Below are 18111 nucleotides of genomic sequence, written 5' to 3'. Positions count from 1 at the left end.
AACAACTGAAAAAACAATATTTTTGGTTATGGAAAATATATTTCACAGCGGTTTAGATGATACAATGATTCTCTACACTATACTATCTTATTTTGTTACATAAACTGACATTAGGAAAACGATTAGAGTTTTAGCAACCAGGAAATGGTGGAGAGATTTCTGCATAGTGCAACTATAATGTGACAGATCCATAATCTTGACTCCATAGTGTCAAAATAAAACAATTGGCAACACACTTTTATTTCAATTCAGTTTCAATCAATTAACAATATAACATAATTACCTATTGCGAAATACCGTATGAAGTGAACACACAAATGTCTACTAGTATCCTGAAATAAAATACATTTCAGAATATACCTAGACAAACAAAACACACAAAATGTATATTTTATGATATCATTGACGTTAAGAGCATTTGGTCACTGAAACGTGAACGGAACAATGGAATCCAACCGGTCCAAATGGGACATGGAATGCATGTGTCGGGTTTGAGTCCAGTATATCCTAAGAGGAGAGAGAGTATGTCTGCTTCTTACTTTAAGAGGATACTTTTTCTTTCGTTGAGTCTGCACTGTTGGGTCAGGTCCCACTCCGAGCACCCTGGGGGGTCCTTGAGATCCACAATAAATTACTGAAAATATCAAAATAAAAAAAACATAACAAATCATGTCTCAGTTGAAGTAAAAACGTAAGCATAATGTTATCATCACCTCAGGATGGCGTTTGGAGTAGGGAGAGAAAGAGAGTGAGCGTTTGTCTCTGTACTGTAAATTAGCCTGACGCTAAAGGGCCCTGTCTCGCAGATGGAGCGCGCTAACCACTAACGCAGATGTTGGGGGCTCATTTACAAAGGCTGGGCCCCGGCACGGCACTAGACCGCTGCGTGAGCGAGTGGCTCGGAGTGAGTCGACAGCGCTTTTCTCGTAAATATTGGTTCTGGAAGCGCGGCGTTGAGGCAACTTCATACACGTGCGTGCTCACGCACACACACACACACAGAGAGCAACTTCAGGTCGACTTGGCCAACTCAGCCCCCGCTGAGAAAGAAAGGCCTGGGCACGAAGGAGGGATGGAGAGAGAAGAGGAGGAGGAGAGTAAGAGGATGACAGTTTTTCCCAGCCGCAGCCCTCAGCCCCGGAGTGGGAGTCAGGCGATTTCGCTGACTGGTGTTGTGAGCGCGGCCAGCGCTTCTGTCAGCACTTTCCTCTCCTTCATCTTCACACACAGCACCTCCATTAGGAGAGCAGCAGAGGGGATCTGTGGAGGGGGAGGGGAGAGAAAGAAGACAGAAAAAACACAGAACAGTTAAAGTGTGCTTTTTGACACTTGGCATCTTTTCAGAGGGCAGGTTTGTTGTTATTGTGGTACAGTATTGAGAGGAGAGAGAGGTTGGGCCTGAGAGGGGCAGTAGAGAGAGGTTGGGCCTGAGAGGGGCAGTAGAGAGAGGTTGGGCCTGAGAGGGGCAGTAGAGAGAGGTTGGGCCTGAGAGGGGCAGTAGAGAGACAGGTTGGGCCTGAGAGGGGCAGTAGAGAGAGAGGTTGGGCCTGAGAGGGGCAGTAGAGAGACAGGTTGGGCCTGAGAGGGGCAGTAGAGAGAGAGGTTGGGCCTGAGAGGGGCAGTAGAGAGAGGGTTGGGCCTGAGAGGGGCAGTAGAGAGAGGTTGGGCCTGAGAGGGGCAGTAGAGAGAGGGTTGGGCCTGAGAGGGGCAGTAGAGAGACAGGGGGCAGTAGAGAGGTTGGGCCTGAGAGGGGGCAGTAGAGAGACAGGTTGGGCCTGAGAGGGGCAGTAGAGAGACAGGTTGGGCCTGAGAGGGGCAGTAGAGAGACAGGTTGGGCCTGAGAGGGGCAGTAGAGAGAGGGTTGGGCCTGAGAGGGGCAGTAGAGAGAGAGGTTGGGCCTGAGAGGGGCAGTAGAGAGAGAGGTTGGGCCTGAGAGGGGCAGTAGAAGAGAGAGGTTGGGCCTGAGAGGGGCAGTAGAGAGAGGTTGGGCCTGAGAGGGGCAGTAGAGAGAGAGGTTGGGCCTGAGAGGGGCAGTAGAGAGAGGTTGGGCCTGAGAGGGGCAGTAGAGAGAGGTTGGGCCTGAGAGGGGCAGTAGAGAGAGGTTGGGCCTGAGAGGGGCAGTAGAGAGACAGGTTGGGCCTGAGAGGGGCAGTAGAGAGAGGTTGGGCCTGAGAGGGGCAGTAGAGAGAGGTTGGGCCTGAGAGGGGCAGTAGAGAGAGAGGTTGGGCCTGAGAGGGGCAGTAGAGAGACAGAGTTGGGCCTGAGAGGGGCAGTAGAGAGAGGTTGGGCCTGAGAGGGGCAGTAGAGAGAGAGGTTGGGCCTGAGAGGGGCAGTAGAGAGAGGTTGGGCCTGAGAGGGGCAGTAGAGAGAGAGGTTGGGCCTGAGAGGGGCAGTAGAGAGAGGTTGGGCCTGAGAGGGGCAGTAGAGAGAGAGGTTGGGCCTGAGAGGGGCAGTAGAGAGAGAGGTTGGGCCTGAGAGGGGCAGTAGAGAGAGAGGTTGGGCCTGAGAGGGGCAGTAGAGAGACAGGTTGGGCCTGAGAGGGGCAGTAGAGAGAGAGGTTGGGCCTGAGAGGGGCAGTAGAGAGACAGGTTGGGCCTGAGAGGGGCAGTAGAGAGAGGTTGGGCCTGAGAGGGGCAGTAGAGAGAGGGTTGGGCCTGAGAGGGGCAGTAGAGAGAGGGTTGGGCCTGAGAGGGGCAGTAGAGAGACAGGTTGGGCCTGAGAGGGGCAGTAGAGAGACAGGTTGGGCCTGAGAGGGGCAGTAGAGAGAGGGCTTGGGCCTGAGAGGGGCAGTAGAGAGAGGTTGGGCCTGAGAGGGGCAGGAGAGGCCTGAGAGGGGCAGTAGAGAGAGGTTGGGCCTGAGAGGGGCAGTAGAGAGAGGTTGGGCCTGAGAGGGGCAGTAGAGAGACAGTTTGGGCCTGAGAGGGGCAGTAGAGAGAGAGGTTGGGCCTGAGAGGGGCAGTAGAGAGAGAGGTTGGGCATGAGAGGGGCAGTAGAGAGAGGTTGGGCCTGAGAGGGGCAGTAGAGAGACAGGTTGGGCCTGAGAGGGGCAGTAGAGAGACAGGTTGGGCCTGAGAGGGGCAGTAGAGAGACAGGTTGGGCCTGAGAGGGGCAGTAGAGAGAGGGTTGGGCCTGAGAGGGGCAGTAGAAAGAGAGGGCAGGTTGGGCCTGAGAGGGGCAGTAGAGAGAGAGGGGCAGTAGAGAGAGGTTGGGCCTGAGAGGGGCAGTAGAGAGACAGTTGGGCCTGAGAGGGGCAGTAGAGAGAGAGGTTGGGCCTGAGAGGGGCAGTAGAGAGAGGTTGGGCCTGAGAGGGGCAGTAGAGAGAGGTTGGGCCTGAGAGGGCAGTAGAGAGAGGTTGGGCCTGAGAGGGGCAGTAGAGAGAGGTTGGGCCTGAGAGGGGCAGTAGAGAGACAGGTTGGGCCTGAGAGGGGCAGTAGAGAGAGGTTGGGCCTGAGTAGGGGCAGAGGGGCAGTAGAGAGGTTGGGCCTGAGAGGGGCAGTAGAGAGACAGGTGGGCCTGAGAGGGGCAGTAGAGAGACAGGTTGGGCCTGAGAGGGGCAGTAGAGAGACAGGTTGGGCCTGAGAGGGGCAGTAGAGAGAGGTTGGGCCTGAGAGGGGCAGTAGAGAGAGAGGTTGGGCCTGAGAGGGGCAGTAGAGAGAGAGGTTGGGCCTGAGAGGGGCAGTAAGAGAGAGGTTGGGCCTGAGAGGGGCAGTAGAGAGAGAGGTTGGGCCTGAGAGGGGCAGTAGAGAGAGAGGCTGGGCCTGAGAGGGGCAGTAGAGAGAGAGGGCCTTGGACCAGAGAGGGGCAGAGAGAGAGAGAGGTTGGACCTGAGAGGGGCAGTAGAGAGAGGTTGGGCCTGAGAGGGGCAGTAGAGAGAGAGGTTGGGCCTGAGAGGGGCAGTAGAGAGAGAGGTTGGGCCTGAGAGGGGCAGTAGAGAGAGGGGTTGGTCCATGTTTAGTGTTTTCCACAAAGCATTTCTTAAAAACAGATTACTTCGCAATAATGAAAAAGGAACAGCTGAGCACTTTGTTCTTTTAGGATGTCCTGAGGTACAATATACATACAAAAGTATGTGGACACCCCTTCAAATTAGTGGATTTGGCTATTCCAGCCACACCTGTTGCTGACGGGTGTATAAAATCGAGCACACAGCCATGCAATCTCCATAGACAAACACTGGCATTAAAATGGCCTGTACTGAAGAGCTCTGTGACTTTCAATGTGGCAACATCATATAATGCCACCTTTGCAACAAGGAAATAATAAAAGGAATAATGGGGCTGTTTTACATGGTTAGGGTCCCTTAGTTCCAGTCAAGGGAAATCTTTACGCTACAGCATTCAATGACATTCTAGGCGATTCTGTGCTTCCAACTTTGTGGCAACAGTTTGGGGGAGGCCCTTTCCTGTTTCAGCATGACAATGCCCCCGTGCACAAAGCAAGTTCCATACAGAAATGGTTTGTCGAGATCGGTGTGGAAGAACTTGACTGGCCTGCACAGAGCCCTGACCTCAACTCCATTGGCCTAATCACCCAAAATCAGCACATATCCTCACGAATGCGCTTGTGGTTGAATGGAAGCAGGTCCCCGCAGCAATGTAGTGGAAAGCCTTCCAAGAAGAGTGGAGGCTGTTATAGCAGCAAAAAGGGGAGGGGGACTCAATTTTAATGCCCATGATTTTGGAATAAGATTTTGGATGAGCAGGTGTCCACATACTTATGGTTCTGTAATGTACATACTGGTGTTCTGCTAGTCAGCATGCTCTCTGAGTGAACATTCAGTGTTGTATAAGAAAGGAGAGGAGGACACTCTAGACTAATGAGAGTTGCACTCAGTGTTAAAGTTGAGAGGAATAGTTTGGGTTTCTCTCACTGTGTATGTGTGTGTGGTTTCCTTGCTGCAGGCGAGGGAGAGAGAGGGGGCAGTCTTAACCTCTGCGCCGGCTAATTTTGTTTTTCCTCTTGCCTCTCAAAACCGACACAAGGACTTTATGGAAATCAGGCCCTGGTGATCAAAGGCAGATATATCACACATACATATTCACATTAACTCCGTGCATCCGCTCTGAAACGCTGGGAAACCTATTCATTCCTGTAGTGGGGTTTTAAAGTCTCGCTGTGGCCAGGTTTGAGTAGTAGTGGACTGAAGCTGGCTTAGCTCTGAAACTCATAACAAGTTGTATTATGCTTTAATCATAGAACATATCTCCATAACATATGTCAACCAGATCAGCACTAAGTACTGGAGCTTAAAGGTTCTCTTCACACTCAGATCTTGAAAGTGAATTGAAGTGGCTTACTGGAGGAATTATACAGAAGTTAAACATTCAGGATGTTTATGTTCTCTCTCTTTATTTCTCTGTCTGTCTGTCTGTCACGCACACACGCACTGCTGAGACACCTCTCTGTTCCTCTGAGTCTCCTCTACCACTGCTGAGACACCTCTCTGTTCCTCTGAGTCTCCTCTACCACTGCTGAGACACCTCTCTGTTCCTCTGAGTCTCCTCTACCACTGCTGAGACACCTCTCTGTTCCTCTGAGTCTCCTCTACCACTGCTGAGACACCTCTCTGTTCCTCTGAGTCTCCTCTACCACTGCTGAGACACCTCTCTGTTCCGCTGAGTCTCCTCTACCACTGCTGAGACACCTCTCTGTTCTGCTGAGTCACCTCTCTGTTCCTCTGAGTCTCCTCTACCACTGCTGAGACACCTCTCTGTTCCGCTGAGTCTCCTCTACCACTGCTGAGACACCTCTCTGTTCCTCTGAGTCTCCTCTACCACTGCTGAGACACCTCTCTGTTCCTCTGAGTCTCCTCTACCACTGCTGAGACACCTCTCTGTTCCTCTGAGTCTCCTCTACCACTGCTGAGACACCTCTCTGTTCCTCTGAGTCTCCTCTACCACTGCTGAAACACCTCTCTGTTCTGCTGAGTCTCCTCTACCACTGCTGAGACACCTCTCTGTTCCTCTGAGTCTCCTCTACCACTGCGGAGACACCTCTCTGTTCCTCTGAGTCTCCTCTACCACTGCTGAGACACCTCTCTGTTCCTCTGAGTCTCCTCTACCACTGCTGAGACACCTCTGTTCCTGAGTCTCCTCTACCACTGCTGAGTCTCCCTCTGACCACTGCTGAGACACCTCTCTGTTCTGCTGAGTCTCCTCTACCACTGCTGAGACACCTCTCTGTTCCTCTGAGTCTCCTCTACCACTGCGGAGACACCTCTCTGTTCCTCTGAGTCTCCTCTACCACTGCTGAGACACCTCTCTGTTCTGCTGAGTCTCCTCTACCACTGCGGAGACACCTCTCTGTTCCGCTGAGTCTCCTCTACCACTGCTGAGACACCTCTCTGTTCTGCTGAGTCTCCTCTACCACTGCTGAGACACCTCTCTGTTCCACTGAGTCTCCTCTACCACTGCTGAGACACCTCTCTGTTCCTCTGAGTCTCCTCTACCACTGCTGAGACACCTCTCTGTTCCTCTGAGTCTCCTCTACCACTGCTGAGTCTCTGTTCCTCTACCACTGCTGAGACACCTCTCTGTTCCTCTGAGTCTCCTCTACCACTGCTGAGACACCTCTCTGTTCCGCTGAGTCTCCTCTACCACTGCTGAGACACCTCTCTGTTCCTCTGAGTCTCCTCTACCACTGCTGAGACACCTCTCTGTTCCTCTCTGCAGAGACAACACTACACACACAATCACAGCTCAGCTCCTCACCACTGCTCTAATAAGCTAACTACAGTACACGTACAGCCACTAACTAAGCAAACAAACAACTACACAGTCAAATACAGTATAAAGAGATGCCACAGCACAGGGCTATGGGAGAGGAGACCGACAGGGTCATAATGATGATAATAATAATATATGTTATTTAGCAGATGCTTTTTATCCAAAGTGACTTACAGTCATGCGTGTTTACATTTGATGTATGGGTGGTCCTGGAATTCTGGCATTGCAAGGACCATGCTCTACCAACTGAGTTACAGAGGACCACATAATGATCATTATGATTGATATGGCTAAATAAAGGTAAACATACTGATTGAGAAGTGTACCTCAGTCTATTCTGGTTTAAGTGTGTGTAACTCATAGTCTACATAAACACAACCTTCCTTATTCACAGAGGTGACCTATCAGGTTTGTATGCTGTGTGTATTCTGGCAAAAGGGCCTCTGTACTTCTGCACGGAGCGTTTTCTTTTAGTAGCCGTACGGGTTCCATTTGTGACAGTCAGTGAGATCAAACACAGAGCTTGCTACCTGGGGCAGGTGAACACACAGGCCCTGGAGCAACACACACACTGTACCCATGTCTCTGCCTGCTCTCTCTAATGGCACCAGAGGGACCGCTAGGACCTGTCATTACTATGTAACCGCTGCTTTACAGGGGCCCCGGGCCCCTAGGGCAGATCGCACCTTATCAGTGGACTCCCCCATGAATGTCTTTCAGAACCCCTCCGGGAACCTGTTTTGTTCTTTGTCAGTGACTCTTTGTTAGTTCCACCTTCTGTTGAGTGGCACATTTTTGGTTTCTTGCTGGGGAACGTACCAAATTGTTAACGAGCAACAACAACTGGGCCCTAAAAGACACCCACCAGAAGAGGCAAACAAAATAAAACCCAAATCAAACTAAAAGTCAGGAAGCAAACCAAAAAGTGGAGCAAAACGAAAACAGGGAAGATCAGATACATTAGTTTTATTTAGATATCAACATGGGCCAGCACAGGTGAAACACCTTCTGACTAATGAGGTGACAAGCCAGCACAGGTGTAACACATACTGACTAACGAGGTGACACCAATCGGTGCGCCCAACATGCTAACGTCCAACCCCAAATATAAATGGAAAGACCAAAGCCTGTAAAAGCTTCCCCCTAGCCCCCATCATTATTCAATATACCCCGCAGACCAGAGTCATTGTCTGGATATGTTTTCATTAACACGGTCCGGTGTGTTAGCGCTGACGTGCTAAGCTACCCGTTGAGTGTGTTGAGATACTGACAAGAGACAATATAAGGTGGCCGGGGCACGACGTAAAGGTGGTTTTACCAGACCAATTAAATGACACTGTTACTCCAGTGCCTGGGGCGCCGCTGGAGGCGGGGAGCCGTTTGCGGTACAACACCGGGGCTCCTGTTGTGCGTTAGACGCCATTACGTGAAACAACACCTCCCTTAACCGATCGATCATTCACACGCTTTCTGTTCTCCCTCGGAACAGGTTAGCAGGTTTCGAGGGCCCAATTTGTGTAAGGAGAGGTAGACATGCATGGTGTTAGTGTGGAAGTCTAGATAGACATGGAAAGGGGAGGGGGACGACAGAGACAAAGGAGCGGTAAACAACACATTTTAAAGTTGTTGCATTGCAGCAAAGTTCTCTTGCAACAGGGTGATCAAATTAAGATCCTGCATCTGTACCTCTTAGAAATGTGATTGACTGATTGATTGATTTAAAATGCTTTAGATTCAATGCTTGTTCTCCAGTGCCCTTGCATACACCACTGAAATGGTACAATATGTTTTACCGTCATTTATAAAGCGTCGATAAGACACCTCCAATCTAGGCCACCGCGGGAAGGGAAGGAGACATGATCACAGGAAACACTTTATGATCTTTGATCTGCTCACTTTTGTTTGAAATCAAAGTTATCAAACAGGGAATAAAACAACAAGGAACAAAACAAAAACACACAAAAGCACCGAAGACCTACTAAAAAAGTCTGCATTTGATTATCCCGATAATGAATATGTCACATGCAGATTAAAAAGACGAAAAAAAAAAAACTCAGGTGAGTAAAAGGAAAAAAATCCCAAAGTCTATTCTTCTTCTCCTTCTTTCTCCTTGGTAATTACGGTTCTCTCTCTTGTTGCCGTGTTCCTTTCTATTCTCCCCTTTAGGGCCCGGGGACTGATATGAAAGGGAATTGGACACTTGGGGCCATAGATACTGTAATTAAAAATCTTTGCCTTATTTTGGAGTTGATATTTAGTTGGGAAACATCATCAGGTCTGTGCAACCTGTGTTATTAGAGCTGACCTAAATACAACCCAGATTAAACGCTTCAGCAACGCTATGGCAGGCCTTTGTTTTTCACTCATTAGAGTGGAAATGAGGTGATCATCATAGACACAATTCAGGTATAAATACATTAAGGTTATATCCACACAAAAGGATGCTGCAATGCTGCTGAAACCCTTTGTACCTGTTGGCAGAAACATACCATACTGTTCAAGTGAAGTGTGTAATCCTATCACAAATCAGAAACATACCATACTGTTCACTATACTGAAGTGTAATCCTATCACAAATCAGAAACATACCATACTGTTCACTATACTGAAGTGTGTAATCCTATCACAAATCAGAAACATACCATACTGAAGTGTGTAATCCTATCACAAATCAGAAACATACCATACTGTTCACTATACTGAAGTGTGTAATCCTATCACAAATCAGAAACATACCATACTGTTCACTATACTGAAGTGTAATCCTATCACAAATCAGAAACATACCATACTGTTCACTATACTGAAGTGTGTAATCCTATCACAAATCAGAAACATACCATACTGTTCACTATACTGAAGTGTGTAATCCTATCACAAATCAGAAACATACCATACTGTTCACTATACTGAAGTGTAATCCTATCACAAATCAGAAACATACCATACTGTTCACTATACTGAAGTGTGTAATCCTATCACAAATCAGAAACATACCATACTGTACACTATACTGAAGTGTAATCCTATCACAAATCAGAAACATACCATACTGTTCACTATACTGAAGTGTGTAATCCTATCACAAATCAGAAACATACCATACTGTTCACTATACTGAAGTGTGTAATCCTATCACAAATCAGAAACATACCATACTGTTCACTATACTGAAGTGTAATCCTATCACAAATCAGAAACATACCATACTGTTCACTATACTGAAGTGTGTAATCCTATCACAAATCAGAAACATACCATACTGTTCACTATACTGAAGTGTGTAATCCTATCACAAATCAGAAACATACCATACTGTTCACTATACTGAAGTGTGTAATCCTATCACAAATCAGAAACATACCATACTGTTCACTATACTGAAGTGTAATCCTATCACAAATCAGAAACATACCATACTGTTCACTATACTGAAGTGTAATCCTATCACAAATCAGAAACATACCATACTGTACACTATACTGAAGTGTAATCCTATCACAAATCAGAAACATACCATACTGTTCACTATACTGAAGTGTGTAATCCTATCACAAATCAGAAACATACCATACTGTTCACTATACTGAAGTGTGTAATCCTATCACAAATCAGAAACATACCATACTGTTCACTATACTGAAGTGTGTAATCCTATCACAAATCAGAAACATACCATACTGTACACTATACTGAAGTGTGTAATCCTATCACAAATCAGAAACATACCATACTGTTCACTATACTGAAGTGTAATCCTATCACAAATCAGAAACATACCATACTGTACACTATACTGAAGTGTGTAATCCTATCACAAATCAGAAACATACCATACTGTACACTATACTGAAGTGTGTAATCCTATCACAAATCAGAAACATACCATACTGTTCACTATACTGAAGTGTAATCCTATCACAAATCAGAAACATACCATACTGTTCACTATACTGAAGTGTGTAATCCTATCACAAATCAGAAACATACCATACTGTTCACTATACTGAAGTGTGTAATCCTATCACAAATCAGAAACATACCATACTGTTCACTATACTGAAGTGTGTAATCCTATCACAAATCAGAAACATACCATACTGTTCACTATACTGAAGTGTAATCCTATCACAAATCAGAAACATACCATACTGTTCACTATACTGAAGTGTAATCCTATCACAAATCAGAAACATACCATACTGTTCACTATACTGAAGTGTAATCCTATCACAAATCAGAAACATACCATACTGACTATACTGAAGTGTGTAATCCTATCACAAATCAGAAACATACCATACTGTTCACTATACTGAAGTGTGTAATCCTATCACAAATCAGAAACATACCATACTGTTCACTATACTGAAGTGTGTAATCCTATCACAAATCAGAAACATACCATACTGTTCACTATACTGAAGTGTAATCCTATCACAAATCAGAAACATACCATACTGTTCACTATACTGAAGTGTAATCCTATCACAAATCAGAAACATACCATACTGTTCACTATACTGAAGTGTGTAATCCTATCACAAATCAGAAACATACCATACTGTTCACTATACTGAAGTGTGTAATCCTATCACAAATCAGAAACATACCATACTGTTCACTATACTGAAGTGTGTAATCCTATCACAAATCAGAAACATACCATACTGTTCACTATACTGAAGTGTGTAATCCTATCACAAATCAGAAACATACCATACTGTTCACTATACTGAAGTGTGTAATCCTATCACAAATCAGAAACATACCATACTGTTCACTATACTGAAGTGTGTAATCCTATCACAAATCAGAAACATACCATACTGTTCACTATACTGAAGTGTAATCCTATCACAAATCAGAAACATACCATACTGTTCACTATACTGAAGTGTGTAATCCTATCACAAATCAGAAACATACCATACTGTTCACTATACTGAAGTGTAATCCTATCACAAATCAGAAACATACCATACTGAAGTGTACTATACAAATGAAGTGTGTAATCCTATCACAAATCAGAAACATACCATACTGTTCACTATACTGAAGTGTAATCCTATCACAAATCAGAAACATACCATACTGTTCACTATACTGAAGTGTAATCCTATCACAAATCAGAAACATACCATACTGTTCACTATACTGAAGTGTAATCCTATCACAAATCAGAAACATACCATACTGTTCACTATACTGAAGTGTGTAATCCTATCACAAATCAGAAACATACCATACTGTTCACTATACTGAAGTGTAATCCTATCACAAATCAGAAACATACCATACTGTTCACTATACTGAAGTGTGTAATCCTATCACAAATCAGAAACATACCATACTGTTCACTATACTGAAGTGTAATCCTATCACAAATCAGAAACATACCATACTGTTCACTATACTGAAGTGTGTAATCCTATCACAAATCAGAAACATACCATACTGTTCACTATACTGAAGTGTGTAATCCTATCACAAATCAGAAACATACCATACTGTTCACTATACTGAAACATACCATACTGTTCAAGTGTAATCCTATCACAAATCAGAAACATACCATACTGTTCACTATACTGAAGTGTGTAATCCTATCACAAATCAGAAACATACCATACTGTTCACTATACTGAAGTGTAATCCTATCACAAATCAGAAACATACCATACTGTTCACTATACTGAAGTGTAATCCTATCACAAATCAGAAACATACCATACTGTTCACTATACTGAAGTGTAATCCTATCACAAATCAGAAACATACCATACTGTTCACTATACTGAAGTGTGTAATCCTATCACAAATCAGAAACATACCATACTGTTCACTATACTGAAGTGTGTAATCCTATCACAAATCAGAAACATACCATACTGTTCACTATACTGAAGTGTAATCCTATCACAAATCAGAAACATACCATACTGTTCACTATACTGAAGTGTAATCCTATCACAAATCAGAAACATACCATACTGTTCACTATACTGAAGTGTAATCCTATCACAAATCAGAAACATACCATACTGTTCACTATACTGAAGTGTAATCCTATCACAAATCAGAAACATACCATACTGTTCACTATACTGAAGTGTGTAATCCTATCACAAATCAGAAACATACCATACTGTACACTATACTGAAGTGTAATCCTATCACAAATCAGAAACATACCATACTGTTCACTATACTGAAGTGTAATCCTATCACAAATCAGAAACATACCATACTGTTCACTATACTGAAGTGTGTAATCCTATCACAAATCAGAAACATACCATACTGTTCACTATACTGAAGTGTAATCCTATCACAAATCAGAAACATACCATACTGTACACTATACTGAAGTGTGTAATCCTATCACAAATCAGAAACATACCATACTGTTCACTATACTGAAGTGTAATCCTATCACAAATCAGAAACATACCATACTGTTCACTATACTGAAGTGTAATCCTATCACAAATCAGAAACATACCATACTGTTCACTATACTGAAGTGTGTAATCCTATCACAAATCAGAAACATACCATACTGAAGTTCATCACAAATATACTGACACTATACTGAAGTGTGTAATCCTATCACAAATCAGAAACATACCATACTGTTCACTATACTGAAGTGTAATCCTATCACAAATCAGAAACATACCATACTGTTCACTATACTGAAGTGTAATCCTATCACAAATCAGAAACATACCATACTGTACACTATACTGAAGTGTAATCCTATCACAAATCAGAAACATACCATACTGTTCACTATACTGAAGTGTAATCCTATCACAAATCAGAAACATACCATACTGTTCACTATACTGAAGTGTGTAATCCTATCACAAATCAGAAACATACCATACTGTTCACTATACTGAAGTGTGTAATCCTATCACAAATCAGAAACATACCATACTGTTCACTATACTGAAGTGTGTAATCCTATCACAAATCAGAAACATACCATACTGTTCACTATACTGAAGTGTGTAATCCTATCACAAATCAGAAACATACCATACTGTTCACTATACTGAAGTGTGTAATCCTATCACAAATCAGAAACATACCATACTGTTCACTATACTGAAGTGTGTAATCCTATCACAAATCAGAAACATACCATACTGTTCACTATACTGAAGTGTAATCCTATCACAAATCAGAAACATACCATACTGTTCACTATACTGAAGTGTGTAATCCTATCACAAATCAGAAACATACCATACTGTTCACTATACTGAAGTGTGTAATCCTATCACAAATCAGAAACATACCATACTGTTCACTATACTGAAGTGTGTAATCCTATCACAAATCAGAAACATACCATACTGTTCACTATACTGAAGTGTGTAATCCTATCACAAATCAGAAACATACCATACTGTTCACTATACTGAAGTGTGTAATCCTATCACAAATCAGAAACATACCATACTGTTCACTATACTGAAGTGTGTAATCCTATCACAAATCAGAAACATACCATACTGTTCACTATACTGAAGTGTGTAATCCTATCACAAATCAGAAACATACCATACTGTTCACTATACTGAAGTGTAATCCTATCACAAATCAGAAACATACCATACTGTTCACTATACTGAAGTGTGTAATCCTATCACAAATCAGAAACATACCATACTGTTCACTATACTGAAGTGTGTAATCCTATCACAAATCAGAAACATACCATACTGTTCACTATACTGAAGTGTAATCCTATCACAAATCAGAAACATACCATACTGTTCACTATACTGAAGTGTAATCCTATCACAAATCAGAAACATACCATACTGTTCACTATACTGAAGTGTGTAATCCTATCACAAATCAGAAACATACCATACTGTTCACTATACTGAAGTGTGTAATCCTATCACAAATCAGAAACATACCATACTGTTCACTATACTGAAGTGTAATCCTATCACAAATCAGAAACATACCATACTGTTCATCACAAATATACTGAAGTGTAATCCTATCACAAATCAGAAACATACCATACTGTTCACTATACTGAAGTGTGTAATCCTATCACAAATCAGAAACATACCATACTGTTCACTATACTGAAGTGTGTAATCCTATCACAAATCAGAAACATACCATACTGTTCACTATACTGAAGTGTAATCCTATCACAAATCAGAAACATACCATACTGTTCACTATACTGAAGTGTAATCCTATCACAAATCAGAAACATACCATACTGTTCACTATACTGAAGTGTGTAATCCTATCACAAATCAGAAACATACCATACTGTTCACTATACTGAAGTGTGTAATCCTATCACAAATCAGAAACATACCATACTGTTCACTATACTGAAGTGTAATCCTATCACAAATCAGAAACATACCATACTGTTCACTATACTGAAGTGTAATCCTATCACAAATCAGAAACATACCATACTGTTCACTATACTGAAGTGTAATCCTATCACAAATCAGAAACATACCATACTGTTCACTATACTGAAGTGTGTAATCCTATCACAAATCAGAAACATACCATACTGTTCACTATACTGAAGTGTAATCCTATCACAAATCAGAAACATACCATACTGTTCACTATACTGAAGTGTAATCCTATCACAAATCAGAAACATACCATACTGTTCACTATACTGAAGTGTAATCCTATCACAAATCAGAAACATACCATACTGTTCACTATACTGAAGTGTGTAATCCTATCACAAATCAGAAACATACCATACTGTTCACTATACTGAAGTGTAATCCTATCACAAATCAGAAACATACCATACTGTTCACTATACTGAAGTGTAATCCTATCACAAATCATGATGACTTGACTGTTATGGTGCTGTTTCACAGTAGTTTGACTTTCTTCAGCAATGAGCCCTCATAATAGGCTAACATTAGTCAATGAGACATAATAACAGGCTAACGAGCCATAATAACAGGCTAACGTTAATCAATGAGCCCTCATAATAGGCTAACATTACTCAATGAGACATTATAACAGGCTAACATTAGTCAATGAGCCATAATAACAGGCTAACGTTAATCAATGAGCCATAATAACAGGCTAACGTTAATCAATGAGCCATAATAACAGGCTAACGTTAATCAATGAGCCATAATAACAGGCTAACATTACTCAATGAGACATTATAACAGGCTAACATTATTCAATGAGCCATAATAACAGGCTAACGTTAATCAATGAGCCATAATAACAGGCTAACGTTAATCAATGAGCCATAATAACAGGCTAACGTTAATCAATGAGCCATAATAACAGGCTAACGTTAATCAATGAGCCATAATAACAGGCTAACGTTAATCAATGAGCCATAATAACAGGCTAACGTTAATCAATGAGCCATAATAACAGGCTAACGTTAATCAATGAGCCCTCATAACAGGCTAACATTACTCAATGAGACACTATAACAGGCTAACGTTAATCAATGAGCCATAATAACAAGCTAACCACAGGAGGTTGGTGGCAATTTAATTGGGGAGGATGGGCACATGGTAACGGCTGGAGCAGAATAGGTGGAAAGGTATAAACAACATCAAACACGTGGTTTGATGCCATTCCATTCGCTCTGTTCCAGACATTATTATGAGCTGCCCTCCCCTCAGAAGCCTCCTCTGAGGCTAACATTATCCATTGAGCCATTATTACAGGCTAACATTATCCAGTGAGCCATTATAACAGGCTAACATTATCCAATGAGCCATTATAACAGGCTAACATTATCCAATGAGCCATTATAACAGGCTAACATTATCCAATGAGCCATTATAACAGGCTAACATTATCCAATGAGCCATTATAACAGGCTAACATCATCCAATGAGCAATCATAACAGGCTAACATTATCCAATGAGCCATCTTAACAGACTAACGTTATCCAATGAGCTATTATAACAGGCTAACATTATCCAATACGCCATCATAAAAGACTAACGTTATCCAATGAGCCATTATAACAGGCTAACATTACTCAACGAGCCATAATAACAGGCTAACATTATCCAATGAGCCATAATAACAGGCTAACATTACTCAATGAGCCATAATAACAGGCTAACATTATCCAATGAGCCATAATAACAGGCTAACATTACTCAATGAGCCATAATAACAGGCTAACATTACTCAATGAGCCATAATAACAGGCTAACATTACTCAATGAGCCATAATAACAGGCTAACATTACTCAATGAGCCATAATAACAGGCTAACATTACTCAATGAGCCATAATAACAGGCTAACATTACTCAATGAGCCATAATAACAGGCTAACATTACTCAATGAGCCATAATAACAGGCTAACATTACTCAATGAGCCATAATAACAGGCTAACATTATCCAATGAGCCATAATAACAGGCTAACATTACTCAATGAGCCACAATAACAGGCTAACATTACTCAATGAGCCATAATAACAGGCTAACATTACTCAATGAGACATAATAACAGGCTAACATTATCCAATGAGCCATAATAACAGGCTAACATTACTCAATGAGACAGGCTAATATCCAATGAGCTAACATTATCCAATGAGCCATAATAACAGGCTAACATTACTCAATGAGCCCTCATAACAGGCTAACATTATCCAATGAGCCATAATAACAGGCTAACATTATCCAATGAGCCATAATAACAGGCTAACATTACTCAATTCCAGAATAATCTTGACTGGCCAACTTAAACCAAACTCTATTAGTGTACAGCGTCATTGTCTGAATAAACTATGTAGCTTGTGATCACAGTAAACATAGAGAGGAAGGTTATAGTCTACTTTGGTCTCTACCCGTCACACAAAACCAGTCGCCCACCTCCCCTAGGGCCCCTTGTCCCCACAATCTCTGCCTTGGCACATTTACAGTACAAAGTCTGAGAACCCCCCCCTTCACACAGCACAGTCACTGCTGATTTAATTAGCCCAATCATTAAACAAGGCTTAATTAGAGTCCCTTCTTTCTGAAGGAACAACACTAGCTGGAGCTCTTCGCTGTTCCTTGTCATTACTGCATAATAATTACCAACTGCAGAATAATTGCAGATGATATCCGCCATCACTATGCCAGCGTTGACAACAAACAAACATGTTTGAGAAGTTGGTAATATTGTTGTTTGGGCATGATGGTGCTTGACTCAAAAGTTACAATGGTTTTGGTTGAGTATGTAAGTAAGTAGCCTTGCACATGCCTTGTGTGAGCTGGTACTGTTCACAGGAGCAGGAGTCTATCTGCTGTGTCTGTAGTGTGAGGCAGCTTGATGTACAAGTACACACTCTGGACAGGACACTAGTCTATCTGCTGTGTCTGT

General features: G+C 42.8%; 1 protein-coding gene across 1 annotated transcript in view; it reads right to left on the bottom strand.

Moving 5' to 3' along the window:
- Positions 1 to 219: 219 nt before the first annotated feature.
- The window catches only part of LOC127926089 (centlein-like), a 53239-nt gene continuing 35347 nt past the window's right edge, over positions 220 to 18111 (bottom strand). The window contains exon 8 of the mRNA XM_052511377.1: positions 220 to 1260. Coding sequence (XP_052367337.1) covers positions 1150 to 1260 — 111 coding nt within the window. The 3' untranslated portion in view covers positions 220 to 1149. The remainder of the gene's footprint in view (positions 1261 to 18111) is intronic.

This window comes from Oncorhynchus keta, unplaced genomic scaffold (assembly GCF_023373465.1).
Source record: "Oncorhynchus keta strain PuntledgeMale-10-30-2019 unplaced genomic scaffold, Oket_V2 Un_contig_6766_pilon_pilon, whole genome shotgun sequence".
Lineage (NCBI taxonomy): Eukaryota > Metazoa > Chordata > Actinopteri > Salmoniformes > Salmonidae > Oncorhynchus > Oncorhynchus keta.
Note: the sequence above shows the minus strand (reverse complement) of the source record. Positions and strands in the feature narration are given on the sequence as shown.